The following is a 20,741-nucleotide window of genomic DNA, read 5'->3' on the forward strand; positions in this document are numbered from 1 at the left end:
AGTCCACCGTCTGGTGTATTGATATAATATTTGTTCGTGATTTTTATTATTGGCCTACCAAAAATTATTATTGCAATTATTATAGTTATCAATCATATATATATGCCCCATCATGAATAGAGTCCGACCGCTTTGTGACTTAGGGTTATACCATTCATTCTCTTTCTTTGTCATGATTTCGAAATGAACACACACACAAATGAAATGGAAGATAACATGTTATAGATGGGTTACGCTCATGCAGTAGATTGATTCTATGGACCTATCATATAGGCCTACAGTTCAATGTGGAGAAATAATCCGCAGGGTAACTTAAAGGGTTACAATTCGTAATTCCGAAGGTTCTTTATTCCGAACCTTCGGAATATCCGAAGCTTTGTAATTATGCATGTATGCGACTTAAAGGGGAATCATGAAACAGATGCGTTAAAGCAGATACTAGTAGGTACTCTAGCAGATACGAACCAATAGCGCCATCTCGAGTCCCGCAACTACTCATAACTGGCCAATTTCCGGACCCATATACTCGGGTAGTCTAGTAATAATGACCCACTTGAATGATAACATGCTATATTAACTACTGAATACCGCAATGATTATGTTTTTAATTATAGTAAAATAATATTACCCTTCCTCTCACTACATTTTAGTTTCTCTATACAAATACAATTATAGGTCAATTTATTCTCTGTAGTACGATATCTGAAAAAGCATATTTTCAAGACTATATATTTATAACACACAGTCAATGAGAGACCACAAATAATTCACTCCCTCTTTAATAACAAATACGAGCGAGAAGTGTGTGCATACATGGGAAAATTTTCAGTATAGGCCCATTTAACTAAACATGGCAGGTGCCTTTTAGTTTGAAGAGGATACATTATGCGAATGGCAAAATGCGAGCTTTAAATTTTAATATTGCGACCTAGAAAAGACATTCTGAACACTTGTTTTCATGAACATAATTTTAAAAAAATGAGGGCGACACGTCAGCTGAAAAAAATACCCACCTGAATTAAAATAGCAATTTTTTTATACATGCGCAAAACCATGAAAACGTGAGATGAAATATGTTAGCGATCGGATGTACATGCAGAACTAATCAACAGAACATTAGCATTTAAAAAAAAAAATCATGAACAGAATTTCTTTCTGATTAAAGGTCAAGTCCACCCAAAAAATTGTTGATTTGAATCGATAAAGAAAAATCAAATTAGCATAACGCTGCAAATTTCATCGAAATCGGATGTAAAATAAGAAAGTTATGACATTTTTAAGTTTCGCTTATATTTTTCACTAAACAGTTCAATGCACAACTCAGCGATATGCAAATGAAAGTCGATGATGTCCATCACTCACTATGTCTATTGTTTATTTATTGTTTGAATAATACAATGTTTCAAAGTTTACAGATATGACAGTAAGGACCAACATAATTTAACCATAACTGTTAAAATAATAGTAATTCCACATGTTCAGGGAGAAATAAAACTTTGTTTCACTTGACAAGGAGGAGAAAATTAGAAATAGCGAGTGGGTGACGTCATCAGTCTGCCAATTTGCATACCGACAAGGATGTGCATATAACTGTTTTGTGAAATTAAGCGAAACTTTAAACTGTTGTAACTTTCTTATTTTACATCGAATTTTGATGAAATTTTCAGTTTTTTGCTTATTGGATTTTTCTCCTTTTATTTTGTTCAAATCAACTTTTGTTGGGGTGGACTTGTCCTTTAAATAACTGATGCGAACGTGCAGCGCGAGCTGAAAATTATCGATAATCCGACTCAGAAAAAGTGGACAATTGTAAAGTTTATCAAAATATCATGCTCATGCATGAAAAAAAATCATTTTTAATGGCATTTGAAAGATAAGACTTTAAGGTAGACATTATAATTTGAAACAAAATTTTGAAAACTTTTACAAAACTGTCCCGTTTTGGGGGTAAATGAACTGTATACTTCGAGCGCAAAGCGCATGCTGATTTTTTTGTCTTAGATTTAATATAGCTAAACACGGGATCTATTCTGTTCACTTTTTATAATCATGAAAAGGATGGGTCGGATGTGAGCTGGAAATGCGAGTTTAAAATTTTGATATACTGACCCCAAAAGAACACCTCAGAATGGGCAGCTTGATAGTCCATGAAAACTGGGCGTTGTGGCGTGCGCCTGTAATCCAAGCTGTGGGGAAGTTACAAATAATTGATGCAGAGGTTCGAGGTTCGAGCCCTGGTCACGTCTTTCGGTCGGTCGGTCCCAGACGTAAATAATCATATCTGACTGATACACGTTTGACAAAACTCAAATACACACACACCAAAAGAAAACATTTTTAGCATTAATAGTTAACATGACTAGAAAATTTGAATAGGGTAAAAATAGGGTAAGCGCGAAGCGCATGCTCTGTGTTTTTATATTTATTTATTTTTTTGTATGTGTGATTTGGTGACTTGAAAATGGGACATAATCACATTTGTAATCACAAATTATGATGTAGTTGATTCGAATGCAAAGCGCAAAGTGAAAGCATCTGATAATCATTTGATAAGAGAAAATTTTAAGGGCTGATTATGGGAATTCATGAACTCCAATCCAATCCAAATGTCATTTGATATATAGCCTGCGCCTTTCCCCTTCGGTTACAAAGCGGTGCGCACACACTACACCATGTTTGGCTCACTAAAACAAGAATTAAACACCTCAGAATGGGCAGCTTGATAGTCCATGAAAATCATTGTCCTCGATCTTCAGCACTGAATAGAAAAGATCAAGTTGACTGAAAGCGCATACCGCGAGCTGAAATTTCACTTTTAAAAAAATCATATGCAGTGGCGTAATGAGCCAAAAATTTTGAGGGGGCTGGATGTTGCATTATCCCGTTAAATCTTTAAAAAAAAGAAAGAAAAAAAAAGAGTCGAGTGTGAGCAAAGCGAGAAACATTTCAAAATTTGTATTAAAAAAAATGTGATAGACTTTTACATAGTATTCAGAAAATGATATTACACATTACACCACGTTTGGGCTACTTAAACAGTAAACACCTCAGAATGGGCAGCTTGATAGTCCATAAAAATCATTGTCCTCGATCTTCAGCACTGAATAGAAAAAATTAAGTTGACTGAGAGCGCATACCGCGAGCTGAAATTTCACTTTAAAAAAAAAATAATCATGCAGTGGCGTAATGAGCCAAAAAAAATTGAGAGGGCTGGATGTGGCGTATCCCGAAAAATCTAAAAAAAAAAAAATAATAATAATAAAAAAAAGAGTCGAGTGTGAGCATGCAAGCGAGAAACATTTCAAAATTTGTATTAAAAAATTGTGATAGAGTTTTACATAATATTCAGAAAATGATATTATATTTCACCCTTTCGCCCTTTTTTTGTGCCGCCAATAACTCCCGGGGAGGGAGGGGGTGGGCGTTCATGAGTCCACCAATTAACATATATTTTTTACACGATGAAGGCCTATATAGTAGCATTATGGGGGCGGAGGTCGTTTGTCGTTTGTTGTATACACACATTGCCGGGTAAAATAACCATCACGAGAGTAATAAGTGTCAGTGTCCAACCAGTTTGGGGCAGTAGTATTCTACCCCATGCGGGAGGCATATTGTCCAGTAAGGTTATAAGATAAGCAGCACTTTTCATGACACTGGATAAATAAAAATGCCCAATGTTGGTTGGATACATAATTACCTTCATGGAGCACTTTACCCAATTATATTTTTAGAGTGTTCTGTCAAGTCCAACAGGATTGACGCGAGTGGTGTCGATTAACGCATTGTGGGTCCCCTTAGTATATTTTTCAGTGATAAAAGAAATGACACTCAAAATTACATTTGTGTTTGTTTTTTTTTTGTTTTTTTTTTTTTTAATTAGTTAGTTATTACTTAGTTATTAAAAATAATAACTAAGGTTTTTGCCAAACGCCTGTGTAAGTTTATAGATAAATTGATAAGTGTTTGTCAGACCGGTTTTATCAAAGGAAGATTTATAGGTGAATCCATCAGAGTTATTATGGATATTATGTTTTATACAAAAATGCATAACATACCAGGACTTTTTTTATTTTTAGATTATGAAAAAGCATTCGACTCATTAGAATGGGGCTTTATGATGAAAGTATTGGACAAATTCGGTTTTGGACCCAAATTCCAAAGTTACATCCAGACTTTTTACAACAATATAAGCAGTTGTGTTAGTAGCAATGGACATACATCTGGATATTTTGATTTGAGCCGGGGAGTAAGGCAAGGGGACCCAATCTCCCCATATCTTTTTATTCTAGGTGTGGAAATACTTTCATGTGCTATACGTCAAAATAAAAAAATTAAAGGTATAGATATAGATGGATATGTTATCAATATTGTACAATATGCAGATGACACTACGTTGGTTTTAGCAGACTTAGAATCGGCTAAAGAAGCCCTTTGTGTAATTGAAGATTTTGCGTCCTTTTCAGGTCTTAGAATTAATAAAAGCAAAACAAATGCTATGTGGTTGGGATCAAAAAGAACTTGTAAAGATAAGCCTTTGGATATTAATGTGCCGTCTGAACCATTCAGAGTATTGGGAATATTATTATCTTCAAATATTGATTCTATGATATCATTAAATTTCGAAAGATGTTTAGCTGATGTAAAAGTTCTGCTTAATATATGGCGTAAAAGGAATTTGAGTTTGATAGGAAAAATACAAATAGTTAAAACTTTTGCTATATCTAAATTTGTTTATTGTGGGTCAGTTTTACCAATTCCAGGCCATATATTGAATCAATTAGAGCAAGCTATTAAAGATTTTATATGGAATGGAAAAAATAGATATATTAAAAAGTGCACTCTAATAGGTTCATATTCGCAAGGAGGTTTAAACATGATTGATATCCCTTCCTTCTTCAATGCTTTAAAGATAAGATGGATATCAAGGTTTTTTACAGAAGACAACTCTCTTTGGTCTATTATATTTAGATATTTTATGAAGGAATTTGGAGGTGAATTTTTATTTTATTGTAATATGTCAAAAAGGAACTGTAAAATGATGGGCAATTGCCCTGGTTTCTATCAAGAGGTATTGAGTGCTTTTTTTCAATTTCGGTCATTAGATTCAAAGCATAAAGATGTAAGGGAAACAATTATTTGGAACAATGAAAGTGTTATAGTAGGAGGTAAACCTTTGTTTGTTAAAGAACTTTTTAGAGCTGGTTTATGGTACATCTCAGACTTATATGACAGTGAAGGTAAACTTATAGATTTCAATATATGGATGAAAAGAGGAGTGGAAAAGAAATTTTATATGAAATGGCGTTCAGTTGCTTCAGCCATTCCAAAAATATTGAAGTTAAGATGCCTTCATAATCAAGGAGAGTTAACAGTTCTAAAACTTGTATGTAATTTCAAAGGCAAAGATATAGACTTTAGGAAGTTGACAACACAGATTATCAATTTAATTTTGAAAGGCATACTTTTTGAGGATCCAACATCAGAAATTTACTGGAGCAATACATATAATATAGAAAAATATAGATGGAAAACTATCTATAAAATGCCTTTTGTGTTTTTAACGGATACTAAGAGTAGAACTTTTCAATATAAAATAAACACAAGAACACTCCTCTTAAATAAAAGATTATATAAAATGAAAATTGTAGAATCTGAATTATGCACCTTTTGTAAACAAGAGGCGGAAACAACAGAGCATCTTTTTACAGAATGTCAGCATGCATGTACCTTTTGGGAAGAGTTTTTGAAATGGTGGTATACAAAATTTGATATCAATTTACAACTAAATGATGAAGAAATTATTTTTGGTATATCTGATGGAAGACCACATAAATCACTTATGAATCAATGCTTAGTTGTAGCTAAACAAATGATATATACATGCAGACACTTGAATATTTTACCGTCCTTTGATTTGTTCTTTGTAAAGCTTAAACGAATATACAAAATAGAAAAACAAATTGGCATTCAGAATAAACAATTATCAAAGTTTGAAAAGAAATGGAAAACTCTACAGCCCTCTTTCATGTAATAGTTTGGGCAGCTTGATGGAAAATGAAATCAAATGTGTCATCATAACCATTCAATCCTGAAATGTTTTCTTTTTTTCTTTCTTTTTAATTTGTTTTGTATTTTATTTCATTTTGTATATAATATGTACAGTACAATGTATAATGATTATGTTTGTTATATGTATAAGAAGTTATGGATAATAAAAAATCACTGAAAGAAAAAAAAAATTACATTTGTGTTGACTTTCCCTTTTCTAAATTTAATTTTCTTTTTTTCTCAGTCATTTTCACCACAAAGGAAAAATATTTCATTCGTTATTAATTTATGAAAATTTCTCAAAAAGAGGAAAGATATTTGAATAAATCATTGATAAATATACCGTCGAAAGAGGAGGGATATTTTCATGATAGAAATTATCCTCAACTCGTTATATTTTCATTGCCATAAAATGATTATGTAAAATTCATTATAGAGCCCACAGTTAACTTTAAAAGTAGAGTAAAATCCTAAATAACTGTCTTGTCAAATTGACTAAAATTGAATTGGCGTGGGCAGCGTACCATAGAACATCATGACGTCATTGAAAAATGTCTAAAATTTGCCGCAGATGGAGACGTTGTCGACTACTGTTTTTTGGGGGTAGTCAATTACATAATGCTTGACTGATCGTTTGGCACTGAGACCTTCAATCGTCAACAGAAGATTACACATCATCCTGAAGCCAAAATCTTCCTATTTGACATAAAGTGTCTAACTAGGAACATCTTTAACGTCGTTCGAACTATGAAAATGAATCTGAAGAGAAGAAGGTGTGCAGAGCTGGGGCGTTTTGGTGCCATCTTGTTGGCAGCGGTGTTTACCGGCTGCATGACAATGAGCCACGCCGAAGCTTCGGCGCAAGAAGCAACCGGTCCAGCTCCTGAGACTGCACCATCTCCAGGGAAGATCACTCCTGGTGAACACCAAGAAGCTTCTATTTCGTCTGGATATGATGGTGGTGGCGATGATTTAAGGTCAGTTTTGAAATAATATTCTAACCTTGTATACTTTTATGGGGAGCAGCTAGCAGTAGAGTACAGATTAGACCAAAAGCTTCGGTCTCTGTTATGTTGGTTGTTCAGCTGAACTCCGTTGGCTTCATTCACCAAATACAGAGACCGAAGTTCTAGCGCGATCTGTACAGGGGACTCAATGGCCATATGTTTATGTACTCAAGATCGGGTAAAACGGGGAAGTGATTTTGCGTGACAGCCGAGGTAATAAGTCACTGTTTTTGTTCCTTTTAACTTGATTTTTCTCCATTTTTTGGCAATTAATGCCAAGAGGGAATATTAATTTGCATTTTTGTAGCAATAATTGTCAATTTTTTTATTCATTAAAGACAAAAATTGAAGAGCCCCGACGGGGGATTTTGCATTGCAAGTCCCCTAATGGTGGCTGCACGATAGCGAGCCGTCTGTGTACAAGGAGAAAAAAAATGTTAAAAAACTCCTCGAAACAGACGGCTGCCAGCTGTCTAAGTACAGACATGACAGACTCAGTTCAAAGCAGCGGCTTGCAATTTTTGTCTTTCTCTGACTCTGAGACAGTCCTGAGATCATAACCTTGTTCATTGAATGATTGCCTGAGATGAGACTGAGACTAGAAGTGAGAGTCTAACTCACTTAGCCTAACATATTCTGATTATTTTAATTTCACAAAATACAAAACAAAACAGATATGAGATACTACGTTAGTTGTTGACAGGTTTGTTCTATTTATGAAAATTTGAAATATAATTTTTTTCCTCATATTATGTGAAACAAGGTTGAATCCACTCATTCTTGAATCTTTGAATATATGTGAGGTTGCAGGTTGCTTTAGTGTAAATTCTAAAGATCTTGTTGTGTTGCAAAACTCGCAATACATATGGGACAATGTTGTACACAATGTCAAGTAGGAATAATGAATATCAAAGTTGTCTACAAAGTGAATGAATAAAAACAAAATTTCAATTTTCATGAATGCTCTAAATTAATACTGGGGTAAGTGTTTTAATAATTATACTAATTTTCTAGAGTTTATAGATTACTTTTTTATAAATACAATTATTGATCAATGAAAGTAATCAAAAACAAAATAAAATAAATAAAACAACAACAAAATTGGTGGAAATTAATTTCCAATTAACTCAATTTCCACCAATTTTTTTTTTAATAAATGAAAACAATACAAACAAATAAGAAGTTCATAAAACCATGAAAGACACTAGGCCCGTTTTGAAAGTCCATTTTTGATGCACGTGTACACGGCATGTTTTTCGGTCGTGTACACGTGTACACGTTGTAAACACTGTGAGAGCGAGTTCTGTTTTCATGTCGACACGGACCCGCATCAATATGTCATAAAAAGGGGTCTATATAGCCTAAGTCACGGTTTTAAAGCTTACCTGAGAAGTTTGAAGTATCAATCCACAAAAATTGGTGCAAATTAAAAGTTTACTCGGCTTAGCAGCGCATTAAATTAATAAAGAATGCAAAAGAAAATCAGTGCAGGGCCCTAGCTATCGCCGACGCTCGGTGGATGCGCATTTTGTATACTGTACCGTACATGCATGCACAGATCGCTGCAGAATAAGTGTAACTGAAGTTATCGATTAATTTTCATTATTATGTTGCCAATTTGAAGAGCGTTTGTTTGTAGGCTTGTGTGCGAGCGTATAACACGTAAGTTGTAGCGATGATCGCTATCGCAATTGGTGATTCTCAAATTGACTCTGAGTGTGATTGAGCAACGCTTTCGAGCTTTTGAGACCGGAGCAGACCCATTTCATGCCGATTTCGTGGTACAAAAACGTGAGTCTCCAGAAAGAATGTGGATTAAATTGGCGATTTTGGAAGTGAACTCACTCTGGATTAATTGAAATATGTTGACATATTAGTAATTAAAACATGTGCAGTGTCTGAGAACTAAGATTTAACGTGAGGCTGTGAGCTTGTTTATGCAGATGCTACCGTGTACACGGTGATGGAATTTAGTACACGTGCACTGACTTGACCGTGCGTGTACACGTGTACACGTGTACCCGAAACGGGCCTAATAGACACAAGAACAAATACTGGTAGTGGAATGTTTTTTTCATTTTTTTCAATTGTTTGAACTTTGAAGTGTTATAATTGTCAAACTGTTGCATGCATCCTCTATCTGCTTTGTCAAAGTCTTGTAAAAGAGTAACAATTCTTATCACATACATCAGTTTTACTTACTACAGTGATGAACCTTTCCTCACGTCAAACTGCAACACATTTATAAAAGTATTTTAGAGGTTTCACTTTCATATTTCACTGAAATGAAATGTTGTGGTGCCACACATAACACATTATTTTAGTTTATGAAATCAAGTATTAAAGGTCAATGAGGTCATAGGCCTATATTCTTAAGTTCTTTTCTGTCTTCTCTAGGAAACCTATCTTGTGGATGAGAAAAAGAATTACCCATAAACTTAAAGCTTTCTTTTCTTTATAGGGTAAAGTCTCAGAGTCTGAATGTCCCATGTATGCAACATACACTTTATCTTGGAGCCTAGGGTGCTAACACCCTATTGGAATTTCACGACACATAGGTACCACAAATGTACCTCAAAACAGCCCTCAATTTATTTTAAAAAATTGAAATCATGCACCCACCACAATTCTATTGTTTGTCCTCATGGTCCATATCATTAAATGATAGAAAAAAGAGCATGAAAAAAAAGAGCATGAAAAAAAAAAGGAAAAATATTTTGGTGTCTGTTCTCTCCCATTCAAAGTGGCAAACCACTGAAGTTAGGGATCAAAAGATCTGCCTGCAGCAGCTCACCTTGATTTTAGCTGCTAACTGCAGTCCATATCATAATTTGTTATGGAATGAAGTGGTACCTCTGTGTCACGAAAGTCCAACAGTGTGTTAGCATCCTAGGCTCCCACCTGCTTTGGTTACATGAGAGCCTGCCTGAGTTAGGACTTGACTCGCCTGTTAACATAATTACATTTTATAACTAAAATTTACCCTACTTACAAGTAAAATACCACCATGAACAACCTGGTCTTGTACATATTGAAATGGCCAATGTACATGTAATGATACTTTATTATTTACTCTCATTTGCAGGTCAAATGATACAAGTAGTTCAACCCATGCACCAAGCACAACCAAAAAGATTACAGAACCATCTGACGAGCAGTTACCAGACATAGGCTCTGCCGAAGAGGAGCATTCATCAAGTTTAGCTCTCTTTTTTATCTTGGGTATCATAGGTAAGATTGTTGATAGCATCTTCCTCTGTCTTCATTTTTTCTCTCTCTCTCACTCTCTCGTCACCCCCCCTCTTTATTTTCTTCTCCCTTCCCCTCTCTCTCAATAAATTAAATATTGTATTAAAATAAAAAATTCTAATACATTTTTTTTCTTGCCAAATTTAGGATATTGTCTACAGCATGTCAGTTCAAAATCACTTTTTAACCATCACTTTGGAATAATTACAGTACATGTACATTATTCTTTTAATATCTGGAAGAAAAACATCTCTTTGGGAGGTTTGTAGCTGATGTGCTTGAATATAGTCCAGTTTGGAGTTACCTCATGGGCAAATGACCTAAAATTTCTTTCATTATATTAGGCAGATTTCAAAGCAAGGTATTATATTAACATGCCTTACATTGCAGGATGTAGAAATTTTATAGACCAGATGACTAGAATTGCACACCAATAAACACTCTATTTGTTGCATTTCTACTTTGAATGTATCATGCATTACTTTAGCATAATTATATAACATTTTCCTTGAACCAGTCGCTAGTGGACGTATTGTTTTTTGTGGTCTGATGAGAAACACAATTCAAAAGAATATGAATCAGACATCAAAGTTGGTGCTTATCTCACTAAATATAAACCACTATGTAATAGTACAAATGACCTTATTCTGATCATGCACAAAAATCTTCTGTTCTTGCTCAGAATGGAACTACAAACTGGCTTAAATATGAGTCTTGATCCATACTGTAGATATCTTGGTAGGATTATCTTTTGGGGACATTACACGCCAGGCTTGTCTGTTAATGTTTTGGAAGTTACTAATATTTGGAAGTCTATTGCAATCTGCACTTTGCAGTCCAATTTCCTTTGCAGCCTATTTTAGATGAATGTTGTAGGCCTATTAAAGTTGCAGATATTAAAAGTTTGCATTTACCAGTTTATTTTTATTTGCATATTAATTTATAAATTTTACATACTATATATGATTTACATGTATATCTTTGGTTACCTGCTTTACAGTATAATTCACTTTCCATTCTAACCCTCTTCTATTCACCTGTTTACTACCCTCTGCATCTCCTATAAAAACTTCTTAACTTGTCTACATCCCCCCCCCCCCGGACTGTTACCTGCCCCCTTCTAAAAAAAAACTTTATTTTTTCCCTTTTGTTTATAAATCATTTGAAGGTGTAATGATATTGGTTGTATTTTATTATGTGATGTAAATTCTACCTACAAAGTAGCTGTTGGTTATACCTTTTCAAGACTAGGTCTCACCAATCACCAGTTTTCACTCTTGGTATTGGGAGTCCATGTCAAATTTAGTTCATTAATCTCTAGGGGCCTGTTTCATAAGAAACATGGGATTTTGGGTAACTTTGGTAATAGGTCATAACCATGATTCTCATGGATATTACCATGATATCAAAGTTAAGTATGTTTTCATGAAATTGGACCCTGCATTGGACCTGATTTTATTCAAAATGGCTATGACGTAATGCCTTAAAAAATAATGTGATTATCTGTTTGATTTTCAGGAGTGTGTATCCTGTTAACTCATCTCCTGATTAAGCTCAAGTTCCACTATCTCCCTGAGAGTGTTGCAGTGGTCTGCCTTGGTCTTCTAGTGGGTCTTATTATCCTTGCTCTAAAACACACCAATCTCAGTAACCATGATTTCACGGTGAGCTTACATGTATTTGCATTGAATTTTGTTACATACTTGAGACTTGAGAGTTTTCACTCATTAGTTCATGAAAATTGTGCTATTGATATGAGATATTATTTTAGACTATTTTTTAATGCAGATTTTGTTATTATGAAGATTTTTTTTCATATGATTACAAATACATGGTAAGGTAATGAAGATTCATTTTAATATTCAAGCATGCATTGTGTTGTACATGTACAAAATATGTGAATAATTTTTTTTATAACACCAGCATATACAGTAGTTTTGGTTTCAGTTTTTTATTAGATGTTTTATGAACTGTACATTCAATATCTGTTAGAATTGATACATTATATCTCATTCATTATGAACAAAATTAGTTGAAACAATTCACCTTTTAGAACAGTATAACTTGATAAGAACTCAAAAGACATTTAAAATTTACTTAATTAAAGCAATAAATGGTATAAAATGTTGTTAAATATCTAACTCATATTGAAAATATTAAGTTTAAGACCTTTTAAACCCACATTCACATGTAGTTATGACAAATAGCATTTATTTAGATATTGAGATAGGCCTGTAGTAAAATTCACATGTTTGTACATTTTTTATTAAACCCTGCATTAGATATCTTGGTTGCACCATATATGGTATGCAGATTGCAGAAAGAGGAAAATGTTGTACATACATTACAAATAAATCATGTTAATGGGTCCTAATGCTGTGCATCACTGTTAGCACATATAGCCTATATGCTTATTAGTTTAAATGGCAAAATGCTTACTCGCTATGACTGTAGAATTGTTACTGCAGTGTAATAGACAATTCGTATTCAGATTTTCTACAGATGCTGTGCATAAATCACAAAATGCTGAGAATATGCTCATATGTTTGGAGTTATAGTCATTTTAATAGCGGGGCTTCAGCAAGACTTACGGCTACCCGGATTGAACGCTCAAGCATTCAAGAAATTTCTTCCTACTGGGTACCCAATTACTGCACTTGGTCGGAGAGTGGCAAATGTAAATAGGCGCCTTGCAAAAGGACGCAAGTGCGGGAGGGGGGGGGGGGGTGAACCCTGGCCCTTGTGGAACAAAGTCCAAAGACATTTTCAAAAAGTACCCTTTTCTGCAGTGCATCAATTGCATAAATGTAACACTTGTTGAACTATTAACATCTTTGAAAACCGTGTTTCAAGAGTATTGGGTGTTGATTGAATGGGGGCTTAATTTATTAAAATTATTTGCCAAGTTATGCATGTAGTTTAATGGCTTGAATTAAACTAAGGCCATCACTGTTGGTCTTGGATCATGCATTATTTGATTGACGTGACTGCCCACATTACTGGGGCCTTAGATCTTTTGTGCCTTCCTTTTTTTGTCCTATATATGGTGTAACATGAAATTTTGCCATTTTAAAAAGTGGCCTTACTGTAAAATTTAGAAATGTAAGGCTAGCCATGTAGATTTGTTTTGTACATGTATGTGGATCTGTATTTCAGTATGGATCAACCAGGGGGGGGGGGAGGGGTCTAATATTAAAGGCATTCATGTATAATGGAATATTCATTTACCAGAGATATATTCCAAGGGTGATAGTGCATGAAGCATAGATGAGTGCAATCATGATGGCCCCAACAAGTAAATTATTTCTGGTAATCCATAAATATGGCCATCCAATATACATGTAATTACTATTTGTATCCTACCTACCCCCACCCCCTTCCAGAAAGGGGGGGGGGGGGTTGATTGAGCAGGGTTATGTCACTTACCACGATCAGTTTTTAGTATGGCCTCACTTCATTAGATCAATAATCATTGAAATGCAACTTACATGTAGCTCATTATGACATCATTAAGTGTCATTCGGCTCTATGCTGAGCATCGCTTGACATTAATTGTTGTACACATTGTATTTTTTGAGCATTCACTCACATGCATATTAGATTGGTACCACAACAGCAGGTACAGCAACCTGTGGGATATTAGTCAGATTTTTTTGTTTTGTTCTAACTTCTATATATGCTCTTGTATTCAAAAGGCATATGATCATGAAGACCAAGATACATGTTTTTAATGCATACATGTAACTAAAACACTCTATTTTGAGGAATATTTTGAGCCTTGAGGTAATTTACATGTAGTGACCTGCATTGTTTGATATTACATGGGTTGTCCCAATTTGATCATCAAAATGAACTTCAAAATGTTGTAAGGACATATTTTCAGAACTTGATCCATGTACAATATTTGGATTGTACCAGGAAATACTTACGGATTCATATTTATAGATGTATTCAATCAAAAGTTTTTGTATATCAATCAAATAATCAAGGGAAAAATGATTGTATGATAATAAAATGCAATCATCGAAAGGTAGTTTGGATTTAATCTCAGCCATGGCATGTTTTCCTTTGAAATGAAATTTACCTACATTGTCCTGCACCCTACCCAGGTGAGGTGAATGAGTAGCCGGGAGGATTAATTTCTTGAATGCACCAAGCACCTTTGGCAGCTTGAGCTACAGCCCAATTAATTGTCAATTAAAAAATTTACCATTTCAATTACTTTTTTAAGAGTCATAAATGAAATCAATATATATTTTGTATCATAGCCTACATAGTGCCACCCATTTCAGCATAATTCTAAGTTAGAGAGAAACTGACAACATAAAGGTTTATTGGTTCAGAGAGCATTGATCCTGCCTATTGCTATGTTCAATGCTAAAGTCAATTGACATTCTCAATAAAATGTAGATCTGCATGCTTTCTTTTTTAGAAATCACGATGTACAACATGTAAACTTGACTTGTGAGTTGTGACCTTGCTCATCAAGGGGTGGATCCCGCTCTCGCCTATAGGGGAGGGGGGCAGGAAAAAAGTATTTTCATCCACATTTTCCCCAATCACCCACTAATAACGCTGATTTTTAATTTTTTTTGAGGGGTGTATTCCATATTTAAGTATAATGATTTTATTTTTAAACATATTGTTCTTACAAACAAATTAGGCCACTGCACGAGTTTATAAGAAATGTAACTTTGCTAGTATGAAAATTTACATACCATAGTTTGATTCCTTTTTGGAACCTATGACCTTTTGCCACATTTTTTTCTATTTGAAATGGTCAAATTTGTGCACTTCTTTATAGCAATACTACATGTACATGTAGTGTCTCCTCTTTCCTCCACATCATGGGAAAGAATACAAGTGCATGCAAGAGATATACATATATAGCTATGGTAAAGAGAAATAAGCAATCCAGAGTGATTTAAATAATAAAGTTGAGTAAAGTAAATGTAATTGATTACAAAATTTTACAAAAAATACTTTCCCTTAAAAGATTTAATTACAAATTACAATTACGGTACCGGTACTCGAAATAAATACGTACATTGTAATTGATCAATTACTTTGTAATTGAGCCCAACCATGTGCACCATTGAATATTTAACTAGATAATTGGCTCCTCATAAATGCTATGTAATATATTTTTATTACTATAATAAAATTCTGACTGGTTGGTATTGATTCTTTAGATTTTTCGTATTGGTTTGATATTTTGCCAGCACTATTCTATTCATTACTTTCTGAATAAAGTGATTAGTAGGAATTATAATCCCATAGAAGTATAAATTCTCCCCAATCTGTACATGTGCAGGTAAATTTCTGGAAGAATTTGCCCTCTGATCTGTGAAATTAACTTTTTATTTTGATTAAAAAAGCAAATTGTACATTGTTTGCCCCCGGTTGAGTTAGTTGCATGGGGATAGATCAAGTGTGATCTTGATTAATCATTGTTTGTTCAATTAAAGGCCTTCGTGCATGTGAAAAATACATGTGTATCCACCGAAGAAAATTTGTGTTATTGTAGATGGTGCATCATTATGTTCCAAAAATCTACTTTATAATATATGCATAAATGTGTTTTATTGTAAATGATACAAAATAATTTTCATTTCACATACAATGTAGCCTACTGGATGGCATACAAGATCCCTTTCATGAATTCATTGTAGAATACTCCAGGGCTCTGTAACACAAAGGTTTGCGATGAATTGCAAATATGAAAGAACCACACTGATTGGTTCCTGGTCAGTATTTTAAACCAAATGCGTGTGTAACATTGATATTTATTGGCCAGTCCATTTTATAGCGATTGATCGCTAATTAATCTTTGTATTACAGAGCCCAGAATGAATGCTGATCAGAACAGTGTGACTCAGTGATAAAAATTGTATTTGTGAATTAAAAAATAGCCTGCATTATTTATTTTTCAGTGCAGTGCAGCAATGCAGGGTAGAAAAGTTTTTAACATCTTGTACTGTCACGGCACATGTATGACTTTAGAACAGTACCTGCATGTTGGTATTGAAAGAAAGACCAAGGCTGCTTTAATAAATAATACTGTAACAATAATAATTGGATTTATATAGCACTTTTTCCTGAGAATCTTACTACAAGTAGTGGGAAGTACATGTATTTTTAATATAAAAAAGGTAAAAAAAGATAATGGAAACAAATAAGATCACCCCTCCCCCTTCACCCAAATGACAATCAGAGTCAGTATAAATATGAATAAATCTCAACAGCAAACCTACATAGTACATGTACGAACTAGTATAAGGAAGGAAGTTATAATGCATTGAGTTTGATATTGAACAAAATATGAAACTAATTGTCTGTTTGTCTAATTCTGTTGTATGTAAAGGAATACAGTAATGGTATTAAAAGGCCTGCACTGAAAAATTCTTAATGCCATGGGAATGCAGTACTATTTATTGGTAGGGAATACAAATACCCATGTAGCAGACCTGTGGATTACAGATTAGGTAAAACCGCACCAGAAATGGAATAGTTGATATATCTTGAAACAGATTTATTGTTTATTACTTTATTGATAGATATGAAAATATACAGGGTGTATGGAAATTTGTCCTCCACTTGCAGTAATATATAAATAAAGATTAAAGACAAAAATTTGGTGTATGTTTATGTTAATCATTGAAAGAAAATATGAATAAACATGTAATTGCAATACAACAGATTACCCTCTAAATTACGACTGAGGATGAGAAACGAGTTAAAAAATGAATAATATTTTTCTATATTTGTTTAAAATGAAAACAATATTTCTTTAATAATAATAATAATAGCCAATTTTTATGAAGCGCTTTTCCCAGAGTGGCCCAAAGCGCGTTACAGCATATTATTACCCCCGGTCATTGGATTCATTTCAATCAAGCACGAAACGTGCACAATTTCCACTCCCTGGGGAGCATTCCTTGCATTCATCGCAGCCACATTGTGGCGCTGGCAATACAATATCTTTTGCATCCTACTGGGTACCCATTTAGCACCTGGGTCGAGAGTGGCAAAGTGTGGATTAACGCCTTGCCAAAGGACGCTAGACCGCGGTGGGATTCGAACACACGACCCTCTGTTTACAAGGCGAGAGTCAGAACCACTACACCACGGCTCTTCTCTTCCATTTCTTTCATTTATGAAGACAAAGCAATACATACATGTATGTTACCTATTGATTGTTATTCTGGCATGGCCCTATTGTATTGGTACTTGTACCTTCAGATGAGGTTTGGGTGGGGAGACTTAATGGGGGAAGGGGAGAGGGAGGTACAATGTGCCTAGAAAATAACCACAATATTGTTACAAACTATGGTACATACACTGCACAATACCAATTAGAGATAAGTAACAAATCAATAGAGATTGAAGATGAATAATGATGACATTTGATGTCCATTAGGAGTCAAACCAAGTTTTACATTTAATATTGTAAGGAAATATAAAATATTTGATACAAAAGAAATGTTGAGTGTGTTTCACCTTTGCTCCTTCATTTGCATCTCAAAGTAATTTTCACGAAATTAACTTACTTTGATTTTTAAATGTTTGCATTTTAATTTTTCTTTGAAATTTTCAGTGATGCTGTTCGTAATTGATACCAGAAACAAAGTTGATATTATTTTTTTAATATTATTGCTGATTTTAACTTATATTTGATTTTTATTTTATTATTTTTCTATTTATACAAACATGCCTGCACTTTTGCAAGTAGAACCTGAAACAAAGTTGATATTAATTTTTTTTAAAATTATTATTGCTGATTTTATATATTTGATTTTTCATTGTATTTTTTTTCTTGTTATGTTAACATGTCTGCACTTTTGCAAGTAGAAAACCCTACTTGAACTTGTTTTTAATATCTTATTTTCACTATTGTTCATGTACTACATGTAGCTTGTAAATTCCTGTATTCACCTTAACCCTGATATTCAGATTTTGTAAATGAAATGGAGTGTTCTCAGGGTCAACACAAAAGCCAATCTCTCAAATGATTTTGCAATTTTGTATATTGACCACATTGGAATAAAAGAATGATTTGAAAATTTGAAACCACATTTTTTCCCTTCATTTTCACAAGGCAAGAAATGTCCTTCAATCTCTCATGGCTTTTGTACAAATATGGAAATCTCTCTTGCAAACACTGTGGTATGCCTAGACACACACCTTTGTGATGTGTTTACTATTGAGCTATGCATACATGTACAAGTCACTTCATTTATTTATTTTTTTTTTTGGGGGGGGCTGGTGTATCTCAAAGAGTTGAGTTGAAGTTTAAAGACAGACGTGCATTTAGAAAAGTTCTCATCTTCTTTGCTGAACTAATTACCCAAAACCACTTCCCAAATCCAGATTCCCTTAGTGATCTTTTTCATCCCATTAAAGGACAAGTCCACCCCAACACAAGTTGATTTGAATAAAAAGAGAAAAATTCAACAAGCATAACACTGAAAATGTCATCAAAATCAGATTTAAAATAAGTAAGTTATGACATTTTGAAATTTCATTTAATTTCACAAAACGGTTATACATTGTATGCACATCTTGGTCGGTATGCAAATGAGGAGACTGATGATGTCATCCACTCACTATTTCTTTTGTACTTTATTTATTTTTTATTTGTCACTTAAAAAGAAGTTTTATTTCTTCCTGCACATATGGCATTTTCATTGTATGGTTCAGTGAAGTAGGTCCATACTGTCAAATGTGTAAAAAGAGAAATAATGTATACATGTAATTCAAACAAGTAACAAAAGAAATTCTGACTGATGGACATCATTAACTCTCTAATTTGAATGTCACTGATTTGTGCGTATATACTGTTTTGTGGAAAATAAGCGAAACTTTAAAATGTCATAACTGTCTTATTTTACATCTGATTATGATGAAAATTTTGTTTGTTTGATATTTCTCTATTTCTTCAAATAAAAATTTTTGGTTTGGAAGACTGCTTAAGATCGCTTCCAAGACTCCTTCAAGCATTCCCATTACTGGTACACGTTAAACTGGTTTTCACTAAACCGGTTTTAGAAAATAGACGAGAATGGGGTCTTATTTCCCAATTATGTTCAGTGTGAATCACCACAGAAAATGGATAACAGATATTGTGAGTTAAATGTTAGATATGTGGTAATGAATAATCTCTCCATATTACCATTGAATATTAACATAATATCTTTTTATAGATTATCTTATAATTGATCGTATATCTGTTTTGTTTCTTTCCTTACAGCAAGATGAAATCCTTGATCCGACAACATTCTTTCTCGTTCTACTTCCTCCAATCATATTTGAATCTGGATATTCCTTGCACAAGGTAATCTAGTGTAGCAGTATGAAATCATTGCCATTTCCATGTGAATTTACACATTTGAAGTTAGATATACATGTATCTATCTACTTTATATCCATCAATCCATCCGTCCGTCCGTCCATCTATCTACATCTATCTATCTATCTATATATCTATCTATCTATCTATCTGTATGTCTGTCTGTCTGTCTGTCTGTCTGTCTGTCTGTCTGTCTGTCTGTCTGTCTCTCTGTCTGTCTGTCTCTCTGTCTCTCTCTCTGTCTGTCTGTCTCTCTGTCTCTCTCTCTGTCTGTCTGTTGGTCTGTCCATCTGTCTGTCTGTCTCTCTCTCTCTGTCTGTCTGTCTGTCTGTCCATCTGTCTGTCTGTCTGTGTGTAGTTAACAAGCTCTGAATTCAGACATTTTATGTAACCTTGATTATCTAGATTAATCATATAAATTAGATCATATTTACATGTAATCGGTAAATTTATGCAAGACTTGTGATTGAAAGTAGCCTACATGTACAAATTGCATGGAAGCGATGTTTAAAATCTAAAGTGTGAAAAACCATATGGAGAGAAATGCTGTGTAAATTACAGAAAATCAAACATTTACACACATTGGGTGCCCTATTGAGATTGAAATTCACACTGCAATATTATTCATGTTTGCATAGTACCAAATATATTGAATAAGCACTTAGCTTGGGTGATATGTGATATCTACCAATCAATATTTCTTTCAAAGGAAATATGATGGGGTTATTTTGGGAAATGCAAATCAAAATTGTTTATGATCCATCATTCATAATATTTTTTGACATCATATGTACTTTGACAAGAGAAATCAAGTGATATACAGTATTTAAAAAAAAAAGTTTTTGAACTGTTCATGTTATATATCATGTTTTTCCTAGGCAAAATTCAGGCCCGATTATTTAAACACATATTCTGCCATGCCATGTTACATGGATGCTAAATGATAACCCTCATGGGATACCATATTTATATCTTAAAAAATGACAAACTTTGGGGTTTTTTGACATGAAATATCACTTTATAATATCTAAAAGAAAAATTGAATTAGGGCAGATTTGCTCTCAGAGCATGGTTGAGGCAGATGC

General features: G+C 33.9%; 1 protein-coding gene across 1 annotated transcript in view; it reads left to right on the forward strand.

Moving 5' to 3' along the window:
- The first annotated feature begins 6,653 nt into the window (after positions 1-6,653).
- LOC121407997 (sodium/hydrogen exchanger 8-like) overlaps positions 6,654-20,741 on the forward strand; it is a 36,538-nt gene continuing 22,450 nt past the window's right edge. The window contains exons 1-4 of the mRNA XM_041599288.1: positions 6,654-7,028; positions 10,144-10,289; positions 11,826-11,971; positions 19,558-19,641. Coding sequence (XP_041455222.1) covers positions 6,799-7,028; positions 10,144-10,289; positions 11,826-11,971; positions 19,558-19,641 — 606 coding nt within the window. The 5' untranslated portion in view covers positions 6,654-6,798. The remainder of the gene's footprint in view (positions 7,029-10,143; positions 10,290-11,825; positions 11,972-19,557; positions 19,642-20,741) is intronic.

This window comes from Lytechinus variegatus, chromosome 2 (assembly GCF_018143015.1).
Source record: "Lytechinus variegatus isolate NC3 chromosome 2, Lvar_3.0, whole genome shotgun sequence".
NCBI classification, from domain to species: domain Eukaryota; kingdom Metazoa; phylum Echinodermata; class Echinoidea; order Temnopleuroida; family Toxopneustidae; genus Lytechinus; species Lytechinus variegatus.